The 21,974-nt window shown below is 36.3% G+C and overlaps 1 protein-coding gene across 2 annotated transcripts in view; it reads right to left on the bottom strand.

Moving 5' to 3' along the window:
- Positions 1-296: 296 nt before the first annotated feature.
- Positions 297-21,974, bottom strand: part of CPLANE1 (ciliogenesis and planar polarity effector complex subunit 1) — a 62,273-nt gene continuing 40,595 nt past the window's right edge. The window contains exons 34-53 of one of the 2 annotated variants that reach the window (XM_075079998.1): positions 21,218-21,967; positions 20,150-20,334; positions 18,580-18,709; positions 17,563-17,617; positions 16,334-16,438; positions 15,743-15,835; positions 14,529-14,641; positions 14,077-14,275; positions 13,560-13,804; positions 11,792-11,885; positions 10,676-10,837; positions 9,800-9,830; positions 8,249-8,380; positions 6,816-6,981; positions 5,046-5,107; positions 4,430-4,594; positions 3,154-3,266; positions 2,727-2,810; positions 1,161-1,330; positions 297-749 (exon numbers count right to left, since the gene is read on the bottom strand). In XM_075079998.1, the coding sequence (XP_074936099.1) occupies positions 609-749; positions 1,161-1,330; positions 2,727-2,810; positions 3,154-3,266; positions 4,430-4,594; positions 5,046-5,107; positions 6,816-6,981; positions 8,249-8,380; positions 9,800-9,830; positions 10,676-10,837; positions 11,792-11,885; positions 13,560-13,804; positions 14,077-14,275; positions 14,529-14,641; positions 15,743-15,835; positions 16,334-16,438; positions 17,563-17,617; positions 18,580-18,709; positions 20,150-20,334; positions 21,218-21,967 (3,195 nt within the window). In that variant the 3' untranslated portion in view covers positions 297-608. The remainder of the gene's footprint in view (positions 750-1,160; positions 1,331-2,726; positions 2,811-3,153; positions 3,267-4,429; positions 4,595-5,045; positions 5,108-6,815; positions 6,982-8,248; positions 8,381-9,799; positions 9,831-10,675; positions 10,838-11,791; positions 11,886-13,559; positions 13,805-14,076; positions 14,276-14,528; positions 14,642-15,742; positions 15,836-16,333; positions 16,439-17,562; positions 17,618-18,579; positions 18,710-20,149; positions 20,335-21,217; positions 21,968-21,974) is intronic. The other variant, XM_075080000.1, reaches the window with a different exon arrangement.

The raw sequence follows: 21,974 nt of genomic DNA, 5'->3' as shown, positions 1-21,974 counted from the left end.
TACCTGACTATATGTACCTCTTACTATCATGCATTCAAACTCTTTTAAGATTTCTCTAGACTGCTCTACAAAGAAGCTGGGCTTAAATTACCAGGCTAGTGCATGTGCACATGCATGTGTACTGCCACAGTGGTATACAGCAATAACAGCACTCTCTGTGTAAACCACTTTACAGCAGAAACTAATACACTCACTTTTCTTAAATCAGTTTTTCACAATTGTTAAGTTACAAAAATAACTTCATCCATAATGATGTTAAATATTAAATACAAAGGTAAAACAGTTGTGCAGTGCTCTTACAATAGAATAAAACCTTTTTATTGAGAGGGGCAAGGTAGCTGACCCAGAAGTTCTTGTTTAAGACTGTTAGTCTTCATTTACCAACTATATTTAGTTCTTGTTGACCTGAAGACATATGGGAAGCAAACTACATGCTAAGGAACTGAATTTCATCTGAGCAAGACTGAAAGCAGTGAGAGTTTCTGTGCCGCTTAAGAAGAAAACCAGTGCAAGCCTCAAACTATTTTAAGTAGAACAATGATTATTTGAAAAAATGAAACCAAACACCAGCAACTGTTGGGAAGCACGCAGCAGCTGAGAAATGTTGTTCACTTGTCTTCTACATCTGCTACCATAGCTTCAATTGCATTCCAGTCGAGTTTGCTGAGGATACTTCCTGTGCTTTCAGAAACACCATCAGTATCAATAATGCTGAGAGGAGAGAAACTCACAGGCTGCACTGCAGAGTCCTGTTGGAGGAAAAGAATATGAGCTGAATGCATATCATTCGTGGACAAGACTTCTGTGCAGCCAGTAGAAATGATCCCACTCTTTTTCAAACATGTTCTAATCAAGTTATGCATCTGATTATTCTGCCACAAATGCAATTTATCTTCCTGTTTATGCACTCTCACTAGCGCCTGTGCCTGGACTGACAACATGCCTATACAGTTGTTATAAAGAATATAATTTTCAAGGCTCAGAAGAATGACATGGCTTGTAAAGACAAAATATATTCTGTTGAACCACCGTCATTTATGTCCCTCTTCACCTATCCCACCCATGTTCTGAACAGAGAATTATGTTTTAAATAAAGCAGAAGTAAACAAAGTGTTACATAGCAGGTACCAAATCATTCCTAGAATAAGTAGACATCCTACCTGAAACAAGGAGTCATCAGTATTTTGAAGTATTCTTTGGATATCATCAGGCACAGTCCACGGACTTAGAACATCTCGATCTGTGTCTTGATCAACACCTTCCGTCTGAACTGCAGTGGCAACACGTGGAGGCTTTTGTTTTGATGTTCTGCTGACTCTGCACTCAGTAGCTGAGGAGAAAACAAGCCAATCATAGCACTGTAACATTTCTTGCTGTTTTCTTCTGAATGTCTTGAGACTTCTCCAAGACCAGAAGCTCCAGGTTCTAAGAACTGAAGCTTTGTGTAAACACAGGTAAAAACAGCATGCCCTGTTATCTTGAACTAACGTGGGATTAGAAAATGCTGCTGGTCCCTTCCAGCCTCATGCTCTGAACTGTCTTCCCAGGGCAGAACAAAAAGTGAACAGGACTATGCACGGTGCCTACAGCATCCAGGAGCTGTAGTGCAGTCCCCAAAAAGGGACACTGCTACATTATTTGTCAGAGGAATAAAACTACATAAATTCTGGTTTTGTGCCTCTTAAAAGACATGAAACTTTAGCGAAACCCTTAGCAGTGATGGGATATACTGGAGAAACAGATACAAGAAGGTGATGTGAATCAGAAAGATCAACCTGTATATAGAGATTAAAAAGAGACTGTATGGAAAGGAGGAGGAGAATGGCTTTCCACATGTGTAGAGGTGAGTGATTCAGGGAAAATGCCTATCTGCTTACAACTGCTTCTCTCCCTTTCCTGCACTGCCAACACAAATAAACTGACATTTGACTAGCCAAATAGGATCTCTACTATGCCACCAGTATAATTCTGGTGTAAGGGAGAATGGAATCAACGCACAGTACTTCCTAAGTTTCAGACTGTTTCTCTCCTCAATCTTTTTCTCTCTGATCAGCAATTCTGCTCTTGTAATCAAGTCCTGCATCTGTTAAAGAATTTGATGAGGAGGAAACATTTATGCAAGGAAACTTTTGTGGATCCAGACCTATACAGATAGGCATAGGGCAAAAGGATCAATAAAATCCAAATTTTTTTAAAAAAGTTCAGTCATAAATTTTTCCACTCTAACGTTATGACAAAATGATGTCTTAAATAGATACTGTACAGAGGGATAACACAGACAATTCCTACTTCAAAGAGCTCAGAAAGTAAGCAGCAGAGAAAGGTAAGGGAAAGGCACAATACTTGTGTACTGTACTGCTAACACTCCTTCTGTGGGTTTCAGTTGAAAGACAGACTCAAGTCCTCTGTCTCTCATGACTTCATAACGCCTGTTTCAGGAAATCACTGAAATCTGGCACATTTGCTTCAGTAATCTTGGAACTGCCAACTGGCTAAAATCATTCAGGAGGTAAACAGAGGTGATCAATTAAAACATTTCACAAGTTCCTAATGAAAAGGATTTTTATGTGGGGGAAAACTGATTTTTATTCTTCTAAACTAATGCTGTATCTAAGGTCTGTGTTGCGTGAATTCTACCCAGGATGTACTCTGAAATGTGTTCTCTGTGTCTTTTCTCTTGTATTACGTAGCTGGACAGCGATATGTTGCTGCTCTTCATAACTTACAGTGTCTAGAATTAACAGGACAGTTTGCGGCATTTCTCATTCTTCCTCTGGAATTACTTTTCTGTGGGAGCATACAGGCATTTCCTGGGAAGACAAAGAACGCACCTCCTCTGTTAGGTGCAGTAGATCAAAACTCTCAAAAGGTACTTCAGAATTTTAATCTGTGAGTTTGCTTCCTGGATTACACAGTACTCTGGTTATGGCAAATTAAGCTACTCTGCATTTAGAAAGAGATGATAAGGAAAGGTAACCCTCAGCATTTCACAGGCCAATGACAGTGTGGTTGCAAAAGCCTCAGAAGAGGAAACCTCCAGGATTACAAATCTGACTTTCTACATAGGTATTAAAGCTCCTCCCTCCCAAAACCTGGCCATAACTTGAAGATCATCTCCAGCATGTACCTTCATTAATAAAGTTCTGTTCTTACCCCTGGATGGTGTTAAACCAAGAGCTGGGGTGAAACGGTGTACTTTTTGACCAAGGCTGGGTTTGGCAGCAATTCTGCTCCTTTCTGACAGAATGGGGCTGTTTGGATGCCCTCTACAATAAGAAAGGAAAAAAAAAAACAATCAACAAAGCCCAAATACTTACCAACTGCTACCACATACCATTCCTCCACACAACTTCGAAGTAACAGGGCTTATTCAGACAAGGCAAAAAGGCCACAGAAATCACCTTCAGCCCACTTAGCTGAGGATCAGCATCACACTGCTTGTGGGGCCAATAGCCTCACCAGAATCAGAACTGCTGGCAATCACAGTGAAGACATATCAAACTGGCTTTATAAACAGCCGGTTCAGGTTCAACAAAACATATCACTTAGAAACTACTGCCACTTCTATGGTGGCTTCCTGCACAACATTCTTTAGCGCTTCCAATTCTGGCAGGGCTGATGTACTTAAACTGCCCTTGGACACCACCAGCAGGCTCTGTACAGCACTGACTACATTCAGTTTAATGCTCTATCCTGGAACTTTACCTATTAAAACAGATGCAGAAATATTTAAGTGTGGAAGTTACAGGATTATCTGAAGTACACAGTTCCTCCTATTATTCTGGAAAACATAAAATTGAATGTAGAACAAGAAAAAGCATACTGCAATATATGCCTGGATTACGTATACACATATGTGACATCAACGCCATCAAGTAGAATAAATTTACCAATTTATAATACTAAAACACCATCACCTTCTCAAAAGGCAATAAGCATAAAAGTGCAAAAGAAAGAACAAGTAAAATCCTAGGTAATGAAAAAAAATCAGAAAGGAAGAAAAGTAAATCTAGAATTTGCTGAACTCTGCTTTAAGTAGTCTATATGCATGCACAGTAGTATTTTTATTTGCTTCTTGCTTGTTACTAGATCATTACCTATGTTGCTGGCTATAGTCCAGTGGAATTGCTGTTGAGTGGGATGGGTTAGGACATTGATTACAGCTCTGACTCTACCATTGACTTACTCTCTGCTCCAAAAGGCATTTTTAAGGGTCCCTCCAAGATTTGCACCAGTGGTTGTCAAGAAGACTGGTACAGGAACTTATAAGACTCCTCCGATCCAACAAAGCATATCTTTAATTCTGCCAGAATATAAAGCTTCTCTCAAATTAATCCTCCTGTACCAACTAGCTACAAACTGCAGACTGATTTGAAGTGTGGTAAAAACACCAATACATCAGAGCAGGGTGAATGCTTAAAGTAATTACCCTTTAGTAGATGCCATATGCCTTTTTCTGTACTCTTGAGGTGACCTTGTCCTGGACAATGGTCTATGTTCACTGGCAGGTAACACCACTGTTTCAGATAACATCTCGTTCATCAGAGAAAGTGCTTGTGATATTCTCATACTGTGATGTTCAGATAATAGGGCTCTATGGGGAAATAATATTACATGTCAATTCATGCTATGACTCATTTAATTACAGCTGGCTTGTGAGTCTTGTCAAGGTACACAGTAACCAGAATAGAAGAACATTTTTTGCAATTTCAGAGAAGATATACTAGCCTTTTTGAGGTCACTAGCAAAAAGCTAAAATATTTATTAACAATGAGTTTGATAGAATGAATGTGTCAATGTTGGGAGACAAAAAAAAAAAGAAGAAAAAAAGATACTTGGAAAGTGAAAAAAACAGTAAAGGAGAAAACTTAACTTTACAGAGTTTCCCTAAATGGTAAAGCAAACATGAATTAGTTATGCCATTGGTTGAAATGCCATTTATATTTTAGGTTTCACAGAAAAGACAGTTAAAACTACCTCTTCCTTAAGACTGGAAGATTAATATACAAATAAGAATACCACAAGTTATATTTACAGAAACTTACTTGTCTTTTTCTTCTTTCTTCTTCTGGAAGAATTTAATATCCTTTGAAGTAAGACTACAATGCTGCGCAAGAAAGTGTAATAATTGTTAACTTTTCTGTACTGTGGTCTCATTCCAATCTCTCACTTTCAAAATGTAGACTTATTTGACTTGAAAGTTACTGTTTAAGACATTCTCCTGAATAAAAAACAATATGAAAGCATATGACCCTACCAAGAAATTCAGATAAGGTCATGTCTGCAAACTTCCAGTCTCTAAAAATATACAGAAAGCTTGCAGTCACACCTTCCATAGCTCTTATGCTTAAAATATTAATATTCCTAAGGAGATATCTTCACTGTCAAGCTCGAAGTTTCAAATGCCCTCACTTTCAGTTTCCTAAAAACCAGTGACATTCCTAATAATGAATTTAAAAAACAGGGTTGCACTTTGACCTGTGTTTGCTAGAGTACCATTTGATTTCTTAATGCTTTCTTCAAAAAAAACCAAAACAAAACCCAAAACCAAAACTCACCACCAAACCCAAAAAACTGCTACCTAAGGGTTTCAGGAGAAAAGCCTGTAACAATACATCAAGTATATATTTATGAGTTGGGAACACAGGAGAGGGAGAGAAGTAGGACCCATTTTTCCTGAATCACTTCTCTCTACACATGTACAAAAGAACAGCCAGGTTCAACTCTGAAAGACTGTTTAAAACCAGGGAAAATACCGTATTTCCTAGGTAAGATCTGTATTCTTTCTAAAAGTTAATACAATTGAATTAGTAACAGGAAACTTTTGTGTGTTACATGTTTGCTGCTTGGGAGTTAAAACCAGCAGAGCTTCAGCATGAAAGAATTTACTACATGCCCTGCATTCAACTGATGAGTAGGAAGTATAGGGATGTATTTGCTGTCGCTAGGTCTCATCTCCTGTAATGCTGGACCTACCCCTGACTCAGCAGCATCTTTTCAGGTCCTGAAAGCATCCAGGTGACAAATGCATATTTTAAGTCTTAATATTGTTTGGGAAATTATTTCTGAACTCCTTTTGTACCCTTTTTTTCTCTCAGTTATTTCCAGCACAGTGCAGATCAGAAGAGATGCATCAGGCCAAAAATGTGGTTTTACTAATTAAACTTAAAATTAAAAAATTTCTGCAAGGGAAGGGATTTTTTGCTGAGCTTGTATTGAAACCAGCCTTTAACAAAAAAATTCACCAGATACTTGAGATATATGCCATATTCTAACACCTTTGCTGACCCTCTGTAATTGCATACACTGCTCTGTGTGTGAGTGACAAGGATGGCTGCCCCCAGTATCCTAACGTGTTCGTAAAGAATACTGGCATCTGAACTCTGCTTTTCAAATTCATCAGGGGTTTTGGGGAGGTGTGGGGGACGATGAAAAAAGATGTAAACACATCTTTACAGCTCCTGTAGTTACCACTCCCTGACAAAATATAGCTTTTTATCAGTGAGTGTTACAGCTATATCCCTTAGAGGAGGGGACTAAGCTTCCTGAATCCAGAGCTGGGGGACAGGTCCTAATCGCCACCTGCAGCCAGTTGTCATTACTGCAGCCTGTGAAGAACACTGCTATAATTGCTTACTGATCACTTCTGACACAACTATGGTCAGCTCCAATATGATAAAATTACACATATAAAAAACCAACATCAAAATAGGAAAAAAAAATCACCACGAACCTTTATATTATCTTACCTGAACAATCAATCAACACTTGTACAATATGTAACAGTTATTCTTCAAGATACCCATTATTCTTACCACATTCTTTCTTAGATTGAATGGATTACGCTCTTTCTGTCTTTGTTCATCCAGTTTCTTCACATATTCTCTCATTCTTTCCTTTTGCTTTCTTTTCATCCATGCTTGTAACTCTCTCTTCTCCTTTTCTGTTTTTTGAGAATGTCCAGCAGCAGAATCATGAACCCTGAGAGCAGATGTAAATGGCAAATAATCTAGCACCATCCTTTAAATTGCAAACAATGGCAGCTACACATGATAAATAAAAATACTGCAATTCCTTTAAATTCTGACTCAGCTAAAGGATAAGTAATGAACAATGGGGAAATTAGCTTCTGCAAAATTTTACTTTATGAAGTCCTGACACACAAGTAATTTCCAAGATGTTTTCTAAAATTTTTTCTTCTATTTGTCAACTAGATTCAGATAATAGGACCAAAGCTTTGAGCGTGGACAATCTGTTATTATCTTCAGGCAAAGGAAAGTGTCATTATCAGAAGTATTCACAGTCATATGTGAAAAGAAGTATGTGATACTGAGCTGTCTTTAGGTCTTTGGTCAAGTTTGATTAAATACTACTTGAATACATCAGCGAAATTTTCAGTAATTTTGAAAATATTCACAAAATTGCACAAAACAGTCCCGCTAGCAATATTTACATGTTGATGTAGTCATTGTTAATGTGTTTGGAATCCTCAAAGGATCTCAATGATGTTATGATCTGTGCACAGATTTAGATTTGAAGCTCTTGAGCCCCTTTTACAATTCAAATAAATGTTAGAAGCAGTAAACCAGAGCACTATACTCTACTTAAATGAGTCACTAGAACATCCTGAAACAGGCATCTTAAACTTGTGTGAATGGTTGCACCAACACAACAGGTTGTTTGGCATCCCCAATGGCTGTATTTTTGTCTTGAAAGCAACCCATATCACAAACAGGAGCAGGAAAAATGCTGTAATTTCAACCTATCTATCTCAGGAAGGAACACAGCTGATTTTATAACTGACAGTCAGGAAGGTATAGAGATCTCCAGCAGGGCGGAGAGCACAACAAGGTGGAGTCTGGGGGTGGAAGCTTCTGAAGCTGCTTTGCCACTGACGGGAAATTTCTATTCTGTGTTTCAGAACGGCTTTAGAAGGCTCCAGTCTCCTGGGCTGAACTGAATCTGCTCTACATATGCAGATGTGCTCCAGCCTATACTTGGTAGAAGAAGGAACAACCAAGGAGGAGGTAAAGAATTTTAAAACCAAAGTAATAAAAGAACAATTAGCACATTTGACAGTACTGGCCAGTAAAACAGTGGCTATTAAACACTTCTAATACTAGTCCCATTAACATAAACTCAAGTCACACGCTTGCTTCCATTGTTTACAGGGTGTGAGCTATGAGGAGAATAACCAGGGTTAAAATGATTTAACTAACACATAAAAAAAAACCAGCCGTGGTATTACCTAGTGATTTTCTTAGCTTGTACTTTTGTAAAGCCCAGCTCCGATGGAAAGACGTCACCGTGTACTACAAGATCACTAATGATGTCAGTAACACCGCTCAGGCCAGTAATTTGCAGGGGATCTTCCAAAGAGCTTAAAGTTAGGCAGGGGAAAAAAAAGGTTACTAATTTAAAGTAGAACATGCCTGTAAGAACAAGCTAAAATCCTTCCTTTTATGCTTAAAACAAGGATATTCAGGTTGTTTTACCAGAAGCCTTTGGACTGAATTTTCTTTCCCCTGCATCTCAGTGTTAGTGTACACAAGCAATACTGGATAATGTGTGTAGATGCACTGTCTTTAAAAAACTTACCAGCCATCACCTCGCTGTCGCCACGTACGCTTTAACTGGCTTTATAGCCCCCCAGTGTGAGTAGGACAGAATGAGCAAGACCTAACTAACATCAGGACTATGGCAGCAAAGAGGGCTTTGAATAAACCATCCAGAAATATGGCCCCATCCAGAGCTGAACTGCCAGAGCTCCACTGGGTTGAGTGAACATGACTCATGCAGAGGCTGAGTGTGGCAGCCCAGGCGGTCATGAGCACCCACTGGGTTTGTACTGCTGCCCATGCTGAGATAAGGCTGTGGGATGCCACCAGTTTCAGGAACCCCAACTTTCAATGACCTTCTGAACAAGAATCAGTGTAAGCAAGACAGTAGTTTTACCTGAATTCTGTCCATTTCTTTCCTCTCTTTTAAACAGTTGCTCCCAATAAAAAACAAATCTCAGGTAGTTTACAATTACAAGATACAGTTGTTTCAAGTTACTCCTTTGGGTAAAAACCACCATCTACTGAAGCTTATTGCCTCATCCCCACCCTCAGATTATGTAGTCACTACCTAATCTACTTCAGTCACTAGCAGTTTTTCTTAAAATACATTAAAAATAAACTAAACCATTCAAGTTTACTGCTATCCTTCAAGCAAAACAATAAAAGTGGGTAACTGAGCAGAATGACCAGGAGGAAAGGGAAGCCAGCTACTGTCTTCTGCTCCACAACTGGATCCAGGAGACCAGCAGCAGTTAACAGTAAAAAATATGTATGTCAGATCATTTTATTTAATGCATAGGATCATCCTAGTCTGGAAATCTTCAGTCTGTTGCTTTACACTGTTCATATGGTAACACTTGAAAAACTTTCTGGTGACAGATGGCCTCAGTGGATGACTACTAGCAGCAGTTACATGTACTTGTTCACAGAACAGTGCTTTGCAAACAGGAGAAATAACAAATGCACATAGACAACAGCAGCATCCACATTAACAGCCCTGTTACTTGTAATGAGAAAGCAACTCAGAATGCTTCTGCAGCTGTTGCATAAAGTAAATCTAGCAGGCACTACCGAAGTCAGAGTAAATGCCTGAAATTAACTAATAAAAAGGCTTTCATTCAGTTTGAAAATTAATGCCTGTATTTTAATGTAAGTGACAGATTCATCTTGACAGTCCCCTTATTTGTAGGAGTTCAAAGTAAACACATTTTCAACAAAACCTATGTCAAAATACATACCTATCACATAGACCTCTGCTTGTATGAAAGCCTGAAACAGAAACAGCCTTTATTAACAAAAAAGCCTCGCACTTGTACACAAACTAATAATACATACATTAAACAGACTGTGGGATAAGAAGCTTCAATAAGAAGCATTCAAGCTTCATTTTTAGAAGCTTGAATGCAAGCAATGCAGGCAATATGCAGACAAAGTAAGATACTCTACATTTTTAAACACAGGCAATAGTTGCTTGCATAGTGATTTTTCCTCTTCCTTTTAATGTTACTGCAGTCTTCATAATTGCAAAGATCAACTAACTCTCAGTTTGCAAAATTAAATGAGACCTCACAAAATAACGTTTTATGACGCAGCCAGGAGTTAATGTGTAATGATACAGAACAATCTACTTTGCTGATGTGGGTTGGACTTAACTGAAATCTCACCTCTCTAGAACAAGCGAGGGTGACAGAGATAATAAAGACAGCTTTGGGAAGAAGCTATGACTGTTCTGTGGCACTGTGCTTATTTATATTCACATACACCTAACTAAATAACTACCAATCAGCACAGTGATGGGTTTCAGAAATGGACCCAAAGTTATTAGTTTTCTTTCAATAAAGGTGAATTTGAGTGCAAGTATAATTCACTGCTGAACTGTTTTCAAAACTCAGTGATACTGTTTCATCATGTAACATATAAACTTATTATCAATGCACATCCACGAAGCCATTCTAAATAGTGCAATCTAGAAAGACTGACAACTGACTTTAATGAGCTCATTGGCATTCCATAACATTCTGTCTAACAGCAGTGAGATATTATTACACCAGAAAGAAAAAGTTTACTTACTTTTAAAAGGAGAAAAAGGGAAAAATAAATACTAAAAATTATACCTGGAGATGACTTCATGCCACTGGGAAAGTCAGAAGCAGAAGCTGCGGAGGCAGGAGATTGCACTTCCAATGTAGTATAACTGGGTACAGGATATTCCAAGTTTAAGCCCTCCTTTTCATCATGTGTAACATCCTCAAAAATCACACCCCTCAGATAATGTTCTGATTCAGCAAAAAAAATAATAAATACATTAATTAGTGTAGACCAATGTAAAAACCCCACAATGCAAAACCTATCACTCATATATATGTATTAGTGGCATATTTAGTTTATCTGTCAAACCTAGAACAACCTGAATCTAGATCAGTTGTGCCTCCCTATGGAAGGGCACTGCTAGATCTGTGATGTATGTACCAGTCCTGTACATGTGGACAAGAAGACCAAACCACGAGCTGGTCTGTGTGAGACTAATGAACATCTTCAATATTGTCTTATGTATAAATACAGATATAGCCATGATTTGGCTCTACCACTTGGCTTTGTATTAACTTCGTAAGTAGATTAGACTATGCTTTGGTATGATTGTAAAATGGAACCTGAAATATGTACCGCTAGCATATTCCTTCTTGGCACACTACAGTCACTATAAGTAAATAAGTACTATATAGTCAATTGTTATAAAGCAATAAATTATTCAATACATCAGCTCTAGCGAACAGTTAAGCTGATGTAAGCTTTTATTCAAACCAACAGATATTACAATTAAAAAGCCACCAAAGATGCATGAATGAAGTTTCTTTATATACATAGAAAAAACTGAGGACAAATTTCTCACCCTTTCATATCAGCAATCAAAGCATTTATAGCACCATGTTTTTATTTTTACAATACAATAGAAATATATACTATAATCTTTAAAACCCTATACTCAAGTCCTGCATTATGGTTTTGGAAAATGTCTAAGTATACAGATATTCTCAAATGCATTTTTGTTGAAGCAGTACCCATAATATTCAGATTTCCTACCTTTGATTTTATTTCTCGTATTTTTGATTTTTGGTGCATATTTCAGTAATATCTTTTGGGATTGCATTAAACTTCAGTGGTGATTACAAGTTAGTCAAGTTTAATATTAACTTGCAAGTTTGCTATCCTCCTGTTAACTGAACACATACCATCATCAGTGGTTCTAGCATCTTCAGAGAATGAAGGACGAGCACCCAGGTCTGAATGGGCAGCCATTTCCAAATCTTCTATTATTTTCACTAGCTGTAAATGAAACCCAAAAACTAAGTAAAGATACATTCTTAAAGGTATTTCTGAGACTGACACTGCAAAAATTCTTGCAAAGTTTGCTTTAAATGCCTTTTTTTCCCTCAGAATCCTGTGAACATTTTAATGGAGTATCCTGATTCAAAACAAAGAAAACAGTTCAGGAAACAAATTAGCTCAAGTAAATTAATTTCATCTAAAGAGTATAGCCTTCTGGACCCTTACTCTGAGAAAAGTACGTAGGAACTGTATTATCCTTGTGAACAGTTTTACTCCTATTGATCACATTATTTTTATTTTTAACATAGCTGAAGTTTTCCAATAGATATCTAAAAAACACAGAAATAAAAATATTGCCATATTCTTTGTAAGACAGGAGTTTCCTGAAGTTTAAAACTAGAAAGTGAAAACTAAAACTGACTAACCTAGATTGAGAAATTTTACTGAATATTATTCTTACAACGAACAGGCCTCAAAACTGATGTCTAATACGTAACAGATTGTTACAAAAGACATGACCAATTGGTATGCACTGAAATAAGGGCAAAAAAGAAAATGGGTTTGTCTTCAGGATTTGGCTAGACATCCAGAAGTTTTAAAACACAAATGCAGTGAAATGCTCAAAGAAAGGATATGTGGAGATTTTTTTTCACTACAGGCTTTTTAAAATCTGCCTAGATAATCACCTTGATGATGGTTATAAGTTATTAAATAATCCACCTTAGTGTAGTAACTATGTGTAGGTGACACAACAAGGTCCTTATATTTCTGTGAATATATGGAAGCACAAGCAATGAACACTATTATTATGAATGATTATACAAAAAGTAGGTACTGTAGAATTTACACAGTGCTACTGAATTCATTCTGTATTAATCCAGGTCTACACAAACTGGAGATTGATTTAGTATGCTTGATGTGCAAAGAAAATTAATTTTTTTTTACCAGCTAGGTAAAATCAGAACCTACTGGCTCATTCTTAGATTAGTCACTCCCAGCTTGCTTTAAACTTAATGAAGAAGTCACAGTCATGTGAAGAAATGATTGTCAGCATTCCCCATTTCACATACACCTGAAGTCAGCCACACATGAAGATTTAGACAAATTAAATCAGGATTAGCATTAAGAGGTCAGTCTGCTGAAAATTTTTTAACTTTTTACTGTTAGCTCTGTCAGGCCCTAGAAAATAGTAATTCCTGAATTACATATAGAATTATCTGAATACACTATGTCCAAAATGCATTTATTTTACTTGTGTATTTAGATTTATAAAGTTGTTAAAAATGCAAATATTTTATGAAATAAATATGAACAGGTTCCAGAAATAGTCACATAATATTCTGCAGAGGCACAACTACAGAAGTCTTTGCCAAAAAGGTCTCCTGCTCAGCCTGAACTTTTGTGATATTCCATTTTCCCAGTTACAGAGAAATCAAATATATTCTGCCCATTCACTATGAACATCACCATTCTGGCCAGCATTTGGTCCACTGTAAGTAACCATGTCATCCAACAGATGCAACACTAAATGTGAAAGAACTGTATATTAATCTCACTCAATATATACTAAGCATATTTGAAAATACATCATTCCAAAATGTAAATTTGTCTTTAGCTGAAGGAAGTTAAAAAACAAAGTTTCAGACACAACAGTTAGCAGTCACTACTCACCAGGCTGGTACTTCTAAAATCCTTCTCCATATTTTCTGTTATGTTCTGTAGTGTCTGTAATTGCATATCCATTTCCTGCTGCTTTGTGGAAAAGTATTCTTTGCCAATTAGTTTGGATGGAAGCTCTGAAGGAGGGAAAGTTCTTTCACCTTCATGTACCATGTTCCAAGTTACACTATCTCTAGCAGAATCTGCCGTCTCATCTTCCCTTTGCATTTGGCTTAATATATTTTTCAGATGACTGTCTTGAAATTAAAAAAAAAAAAAGTGCACCAACAGCATTGAACAAACTGCAAACATTTGAGGACTACAAGAAATTAGGCTTAGCTGTGCTATACCTAATAGTATGTTTTAGGAGGCAGGAATTGTCACAAAAGAAGTCAAATGTATAAGTCTTTTAATGAATAACACTAAAAATGCAGTAGGCGAGTTGGGAGAAGGCTGCCGGCTTTCTGTGGGAGGTAATACTATTACAATAAAAGTGTATAGCTGTTTTTCCTGACTTGAAATGGTTTACCTTTCTTCTGAAGCAACTCCGGTGGAATTGCATTAGTAACAGAAGCTGCCATGTGATGAAGTTTTGCAGTAGGTGGAATTTCAAGCTTCTCGTTTTCCTGTGTAGTAGGTATCTCTTCTGCAGACTCAGGTATTGTGGGCAAATTGTTCAGGATGTCACTGTCTTCAATGTCAATCACACTGATATATTCATGTTCACTCTAAACAAGAATAAGATTATGCAGAATTATACAGTATGTTTTGCATACATGGTTTACAGTACATTGTTAACTATTTCCTGTGTTTACCTCTTACCACTTTGACGTGAAAGGCTTTTTGTTTTAGAGACAAAATAACTACAATATTTCCTATGGTATTGTCAAACATCCAGAGATAAAGAACACAAATTCATGAGGTAAGACAAACAGTATACTTAAATGTATTTTAACCATATATATATATTAAACCACTAACCAAATCAGGTGCGTCTGACAGAAAGGATGGTAAAGGTGTCTCAATCACTTCAGTGGGGAATCCCAGGTTTAAATACATGTCTGATGGTAGTATCTCGTGGGCACTAGATGATGCTGTGAGAAAATAATAGTAGTATTATATTTACAGTAGAACCCACGAAACTTCAGACAAACTATTTGGAAAAAGGTCTGTGCTCTCTAAATTATAATAAAAGCCTTGATTAACATTTCTTTTAAAAATATAGACAATGTAGCTTAACAGGTTTCTTTAACGTTTGCTTCTAACTAAATTACTAAAGTATTTGTTCATTTTGGTGATAAATTAGCAGAAAAATACTCAAAATACTGAAATCAAAGCAACATGCTGCAGTCTAAATTGCTATTGATTTCCAATTCCCTCCTGCATAGATTAAAAAAATAAAAATCTGCATCTTCACTTGATCCAAATAAATGACACTACTCAGCTAGAAAGATTCCTAATAAACTATCTGCAAATAAGTCATGTGATGCAGTAAAATAATCTTTGAAATGGAACACCACCGTTAAAGTTTAAAAGAAAGGAAAAATTAATATGCTCACTTGATACCATAGGGAAAATACTTACGTACTGAATTCTATTGTAGTACTGTGTATCAGGGATTTATAAAATGGGGGGAGAAAACGCAAATAAAAATAAATCTTCTTTAGCCCAAAATCAAAGTTATCTTCTACTTTTTGTTCTACAAATTGACCAAAGAGATGACTGATTGGGAATACAATTCCTACTTGAGACTACAACATTGTTATCTGGAAGATAGCTATTACAGAACTTAGGAGGTGCATGGAATAACTTCTTTCATTAGCTGAGCTACTACAGTTTGATTTCATGTGGAGCTGTGATCTGTCTTAACATCCCACTGGTCAATCCATTTCGTCTACATAACGCCAACTCCCCAGGCTTAAGCAGGACTAAAACCAAGCTAAAATACACAAATGTACCTCCTCATACAGGAATAACAAAGCATAGGTGCACTGCACCACGAGGAATTCCAGCCAAGCTTTTAATAAACAGTATTATAATTACTTCACATTTGGTTTCAAGAAGTCGGATAAATTAGCATCTTTTTATCTATATCCTGCATTAAGCTACCTCATGTACAAAAACCACGTTAAAATTGTAATATTTTTATAGACTTCCCAGACAACAAAGAAAGTAGAGAAAGACTAAAGCCATACCTGACACAGGAACAGAAATGACTGACTTTTTATTTTGACCTTCAGAAACCTCATTTCCAGCACTGTTTCCAACATCCTGATATGACTGGAGCACTTGATAGCAAAGCAACCAAAAACAAAATGCATGAATTTAAGGAAAGTAAAGACATAGATGGCATTATCTGAATGTACATTTCTGCGTTCCCAGCCCCCAAATTAAAGGAAAGTCTAGGGGGGAAGATGCAAGGAAACAATGTCAGTCATGTGTGAAATGTTGTCTAAAATGCATTTAGATAAAGTCAAACTTAGTTAAAAGGAGCTTTCAGAAAAAGTCACAGCAGAACTGACTTACAGAAAGCATGTGGAGACTCTTACATAACTGCATCAGCAATATTTTTGTATTTTTATTTAAAATTATTTTAACTAATGTTTTGTAATTTGTACTCCAGTATCTTCTGGAGTATCTTCTTTTTGAAACAAAAAGTTACAGCATAAAATACGATTTTCCCTTTAAAAACTTACTCCACTTTTGGAAACTGACCAAATAACACAATTAACAAGAAGCAGTATCAGAAATAGTTGGTTGCTGTAGGTCACACAGGCAGCACTTACCTGGGTGAGTATTTGTACTTGCATCTTGAGTTTCTGCTGGTTTTTTTCCTGAAGAAGCCATGTAATGTAGATCTGCTGAAGTAGTAATTGCTTCCCCCATTGTGTCTAAAATGTGATAATACACAATAGGTGTCTACAAATAATGCAATAATTAGAAATCTATAAAAGCAAGGACATTAACTCAAAACTGATGGCTCCAACAGATTTTTCTTTGCATTTTAAACAGATAATTTTAACCTTTCTCTAAGCATGCCTCATGAATGATTTCAAGAAAAGTTTGCACTACCTGCCTTATGTGTATATGCACTGTACTGGAACATCCAATGTTACACTGAATTAAAATCAAGACTCATTTGAGACGTGTAATTTTCAAATTAAATATTTCAGCATGTTGTACAATAACAATTTGTTTCATAGTTTAAAAGGGGGGAATTATTTATGAATGATTACCTTTATTTCTTTATTGACATTATATAGAGTTTTGCAAGCCACTAATTCTCTAAGGCCAAATTTCAGAGAATGGATTGTATTTTGTCGTCTGATAGGATTAAATATTGTGCTGAATTAATGTACTAGAAAGTAGCAAATCTTGGTGTAGGCATGGTCTTCATTTTGCAAGCTAGAGATATTGTAAATATACAGTTTCTTTTAAAAGAGAATTAAATATAGTGTAATTAGAATATGCAGGCAAATAAAATTGTAAAAATATAGTTTAAAAACAAATAAACTGATTTAGAATTTAAAAGCATTGTTTACAGCATTCTTCTGATGAATCACATGAACAGAAATCACTGTGAACCCTAGTTACTGAAGTTCATTCAACATACTGTTAGTATTTCGTGAAGTCCATCGTTTATAAACAAATACAAGACAATCACTTATTTTTAAGAAAACTTAAAATACCTCTATAATTTTTAGGAGAATTATTCGGAGTTTACAGGTAATTGATACGAGAACTTAAATTTGCCTGCATCTCTCTCCACACCAATCCCCTAAAAGCTGACTACCCCAAGAAAACCCTATGTATCTGTTGTATATCCTAAAAGATTTTCCTAATTTTTGGGGGGAAAGACCCCACAAGCCATTTTGCTGTATTGCCCACAGACTACACAATTTGAGTTTTTAACATCTTGATGACTACAGAATTTTCCTTTGAAATCTAACAAACTTCTGTTCTTTGGGTTTTTTTTTAATTTAAGCACTCAAAGCATTAAAAGACTTGTACTTGCCCACTGAAATGAAAAAACCATCTTGAAGATAAGGTGTAGATTTTGCTTGTTGATCCTAATATAGGGAGAAAAAGAATTATCTTAAAAAATAGTCCCAATGCCAATTAAAGGCTTTCTTGATGCTGTTAACTTTCCAATATACCTCCTTTGAGTAACGATTTGGGGAAAAAAAAATTGTAACATACTTTTCCTACCCCCTTTTTGAATTCTTCTGATCCATTTCAGCTTAGTGGAATTACTGACTACATAACATTCTTTCCCATATGTACCTTGGGATGATCTGCAGTAACACAAATTCCTCATTCTTCTTCAAGTATATGCTATCTCTGCTGTACCATAATTAACAACTCCCAGGTCTGGTGAGGCTCTCCAGCTGCTGTGCTGGACAGGGAAGTCTCAAAGAAGGTATGTAATCGACCACAAATAGAGCCTGAAGCTCTAGGTAGTGTTCTAGCTTGAAATCTGGTACTTGCAAGAATAATGAGCAAGTATGTCAAAAGACACCAAAGCTACCTAAGCAAACAAAGACTAGAAGTGCATAAATCAAAACCCAGCTTGACAAAGACTTTCTCTTCTCAGTTTCTTGGCCAAGACAGAACTGAGACCTCATGCTCCACATCCTCACTCTTATATTTTCATCACCTAGCCTCATGTGAAAAAAGTAACACTTGGGTTCTTTCTCCTAGCATTACTGCTAGACTAAATATAATTTTTTCTAAGCAATTAGCATTTATGTATATATTTGCTTTCAAAGTACATACAAATATCCTACCAAAATAGACAAGCTCATGCCCCAGGAAAAACAAAAGCAACCTTGTAATACTTTATAAAAATAAATCTCTTGTTTACAGGAAATACAAGTACAAGTACATGAATGAAAGATGTGTACTGTTTCTAGGCTACAGCTTGGAAGAGATTTACATGGTTGTTTTGGTTTACCATTTCCTGCTCTTTCTTTAATATTACTGTTAATAACTGAATGGAAAAAGGAAAAGAAAAAAAACCATTTTTCTATACCCCACTCCCTGATTCAATCACCGTCACTGTATCACTAATACTGATGATGGAGTCATCTGGGCAGAAGGACACACTTGGTTTCTTTTTTTCCTCCTTCTCTTTCATTTGTTTGTCATCACGCCTCTTCTGTCTGTCAACATATTAATTACGAATAACAAATATGAACTGCACTTAAAAAAACCACACCTATATTTATTTCTATTATTTATATATTATAAAATACAATTTATAAATTATATATTAAATATAGAACATAACATATTATTTTATATTATATATATGTATATATTTATAAAAATACAATACCTATTGTTTTGTAACCGCGTCTATTAAGAAGTGTACACTGAAAAAAAGGTGGAAAAGACAAACACAACTGTTGCATACAGATAATTTCAAAGCACTAATTTTACCTACCAGAAATCTACATAAGACTGTTGCAGAAACTCCGAAAAATACTTCAGAATCACACCAAAATATCTTAATTGTCTAAGAAGCAATTTATATCAAATATTACAAACTGCATAACATTCTATATCCATATTTTGTGTATAATAATATAATCATTACTACACAAAATGCCTGTAAGGGATCTCTAAGAAATACTCCAGCAAGAAACAAGCTTCTGTTATTGTTGAAACTTTCTAATTAACTATTTTACTAGAAAGTTGAAAACTTTAATATCTGCTAAGTAGATTATAAGACAACAATTGTAGCATTTCAGCTGATAATATCAAAACTCATATTCTAAACTCCAGCTGCAGTTACTTTTGTATCAATTGTTTTTCATCTTAAGAGCGAACAGCTCATCTTAGAGTCTGTGTTTCCAACAGCCAGAGTTAAAAGCATCACAACCAGAAGCAAGTGTTCTATTCTAGATTCAATGATGCCATTAACTCTTCCATGGAAACCACAGATTTCTGAAATGTCAGGCATCTACTGACATTATATAAGAACTGAACAAAGATACACATGCAGCTTAAACAAACTGTTTGAACTGCTTGTGCAATCAATTAACAAAGAATAAATCAACTTTCCAAAGTCATGAATAACATACCTAGCAAAACAAAATAAAATACCCTTCAGCAGGAATTTTGTTAATGACACTCTGGATTCAGAAACAGAGCCTGTATCTTGAATTATATTTAAAGATCAAAAACCCTTTCACAGAATCACAGAATGGTAGGGGAAGGGACCCTTCTTGAAGATTACTGCTAACAGTGATGATGCACAGTGTAGACAGTAGCCTACAAAGATTCACGCTGTAAGTAGCAAAGCATTTCATTAACAGTATACAGCAAAAAGCCAGATGATAAGACTTTAAACCACAGATAACAGTTTGAAAAACACTTCCCCTTGATTCTTCTTCCTATCAGGCTGGTAACAGCAACAACCCCTTCATGCCCTATTGCTAAAATTCTCCTGCTGTGCCTTTACTAATGTTTACTATTTTATTCTCCTCCAACAGAACTACATCCAATCCCACTTTACTTGAAGCTGTTGTAAGAACTCCCACTGATTTCAGAGCTAGAAGGTATAGGTTACCAGTAAGTCTTTCAAAATGAAGACCCACTTTAAAAGTTTGGCTTGCCTTTTTCTATTACTCTGCACATCTCTTAGTTCAAATGGTTCAACATCAGTTTTTAGTAACTGGATAGGTTCAGTTTGGTCTTGTCCAAAGGAAGTACTGGACACAGTATGATGCTGGTGGTGTTGCTCAAATGCAATGAGATCTTGAAGTGGAATGAGTTTTGGTGCCTGAAAGTGTTCAGAGAGAGAAAGAAGCAAAAATGAAACAATGATAAAGGAAACAGAGAGGGAACCCCAGTCAGACTGGATGAACAGAGCAGGTCCAGTTTGGATTTCAGTTATACAAGCACAACTCCTGTAGCAATTGGTGGAGAAAGTGAAAACGTAGTATTAGGAGTATCAGATCAGAATCTCAGCTAATATGTACATGTTTAAACTGTTTTCTGAAAGTAAACTAAAAGGTATAATGATTTTATCCATAGAACGTATTTCACTAATATTTGCATTTCTAATGTATGTAGTTGAGCATGAAGATAAGAACCATGCAATGTAGACAAGGACTGAAGAAGCAGCTTTCACGAAAAAATGTTTCCATTCTTTTCAACTGGAATGGGCAAGCATATAAGAGTCTATCAGAACAACATTTTTCAAAACATCAAGTTCTCAACATCCAGAAGATTACGTTTCCTTAACAAGACTTTTAGCATTCAATTTCTGCCCTTACAGAAGAGCATTTCTTACCGCATTCTTTGTATTTCTGTAAATATTTTGATTTAAATTTCTGTAAAAACAGAAGTATTTTTTTAATAATATAAATATTAGCCAGTATTTCAGATACTAAATTCCTTACATTCATTATTAATAGGATGAATGTTGATGAACTATGGAATGTGGGATCAATCTAAGGTTGTTAAAAAATTTCCAAGCTTGCAGCTTGCCTTGTATTGACACGCTGAGAAGGAGGTACCTTAGTTCCAGATCCCTTCTGGTAGCTGTGCTGAACACTTCCAAATCTGTACTCTGGAAACATTAACTTATTTTTGATGAATAAGAAACCATGAAACTGAAAAATCCCTACAGCTTAAAAAACTATATTATTAAAATCCAGTACCTTCTTTTTTTGAGGTAAATTAGCATGGAGTAATGATATTCCTGCGCGCTGTAGTATTTCTCTGCAGTCAGTCTCCTTTGTTACAGGTGTAACAGGTATTAAAGTAGTAATGACTGGTTGTCTTACAACTGATGGAAGTCTAGGTATTGGGTCAAGCTGCAAGTGCAACAGTGGAATACCAGCCAGGTTCTGAGTGATTGTTGCTTTTTCCATATTCACATTTGCAGAGAACTGCTGCAGAGGTGAAACTTCTTGTTGACCTTCATACTGATCTGGATTCAGGTGTTTGGGAGGTCCCTTATGCACAGTTTCTGCCCATCTTTTCTCTTCCTCATGCATTTGCCTTAGGATCTCAGGGTCATACCTACTCATGTTCAAATCTGCCGTTGACTTGCTCTTTCTTGGCGTGTATGATGACTGATGGTTCCGTAAGGAATCTGATGAACTCCAAGCTACTCGTGGTACTGGGGGTGGTCTAGCAAAAGCTGATGACATTTCTGTTGGATGTAAAAATGTCGGTTTGAAATTATAACCTGATTCAAGCTTAAGCAAAGGAAATCCGTTTGCGTAATTAATGTTTTTTTCAATAGGGATAAGCTTGGGTGTTTTCTGGATATCTGAGGAAGGACCTAGGAGATGAAGTGGTTTAGCAGATGCTGAAGAATGCAAATCTTGAGATGGTGGCATAAATCCTGCTTCTCTGTTGTGGCTTTCTAATGGGCTTAAAGGAACATTCATATCCAGATGATTCTAAATC

Source organism: Phalacrocorax aristotelis, chromosome Z (assembly GCF_949628215.1).
Source record: "Phalacrocorax aristotelis chromosome Z, bGulAri2.1, whole genome shotgun sequence".
Lineage (NCBI taxonomy): Eukaryota > Metazoa > Chordata > Aves > Suliformes > Phalacrocoracidae > Phalacrocorax > Phalacrocorax aristotelis.
This window is presented reverse-complemented; position numbering and strand designations above follow the sequence as displayed.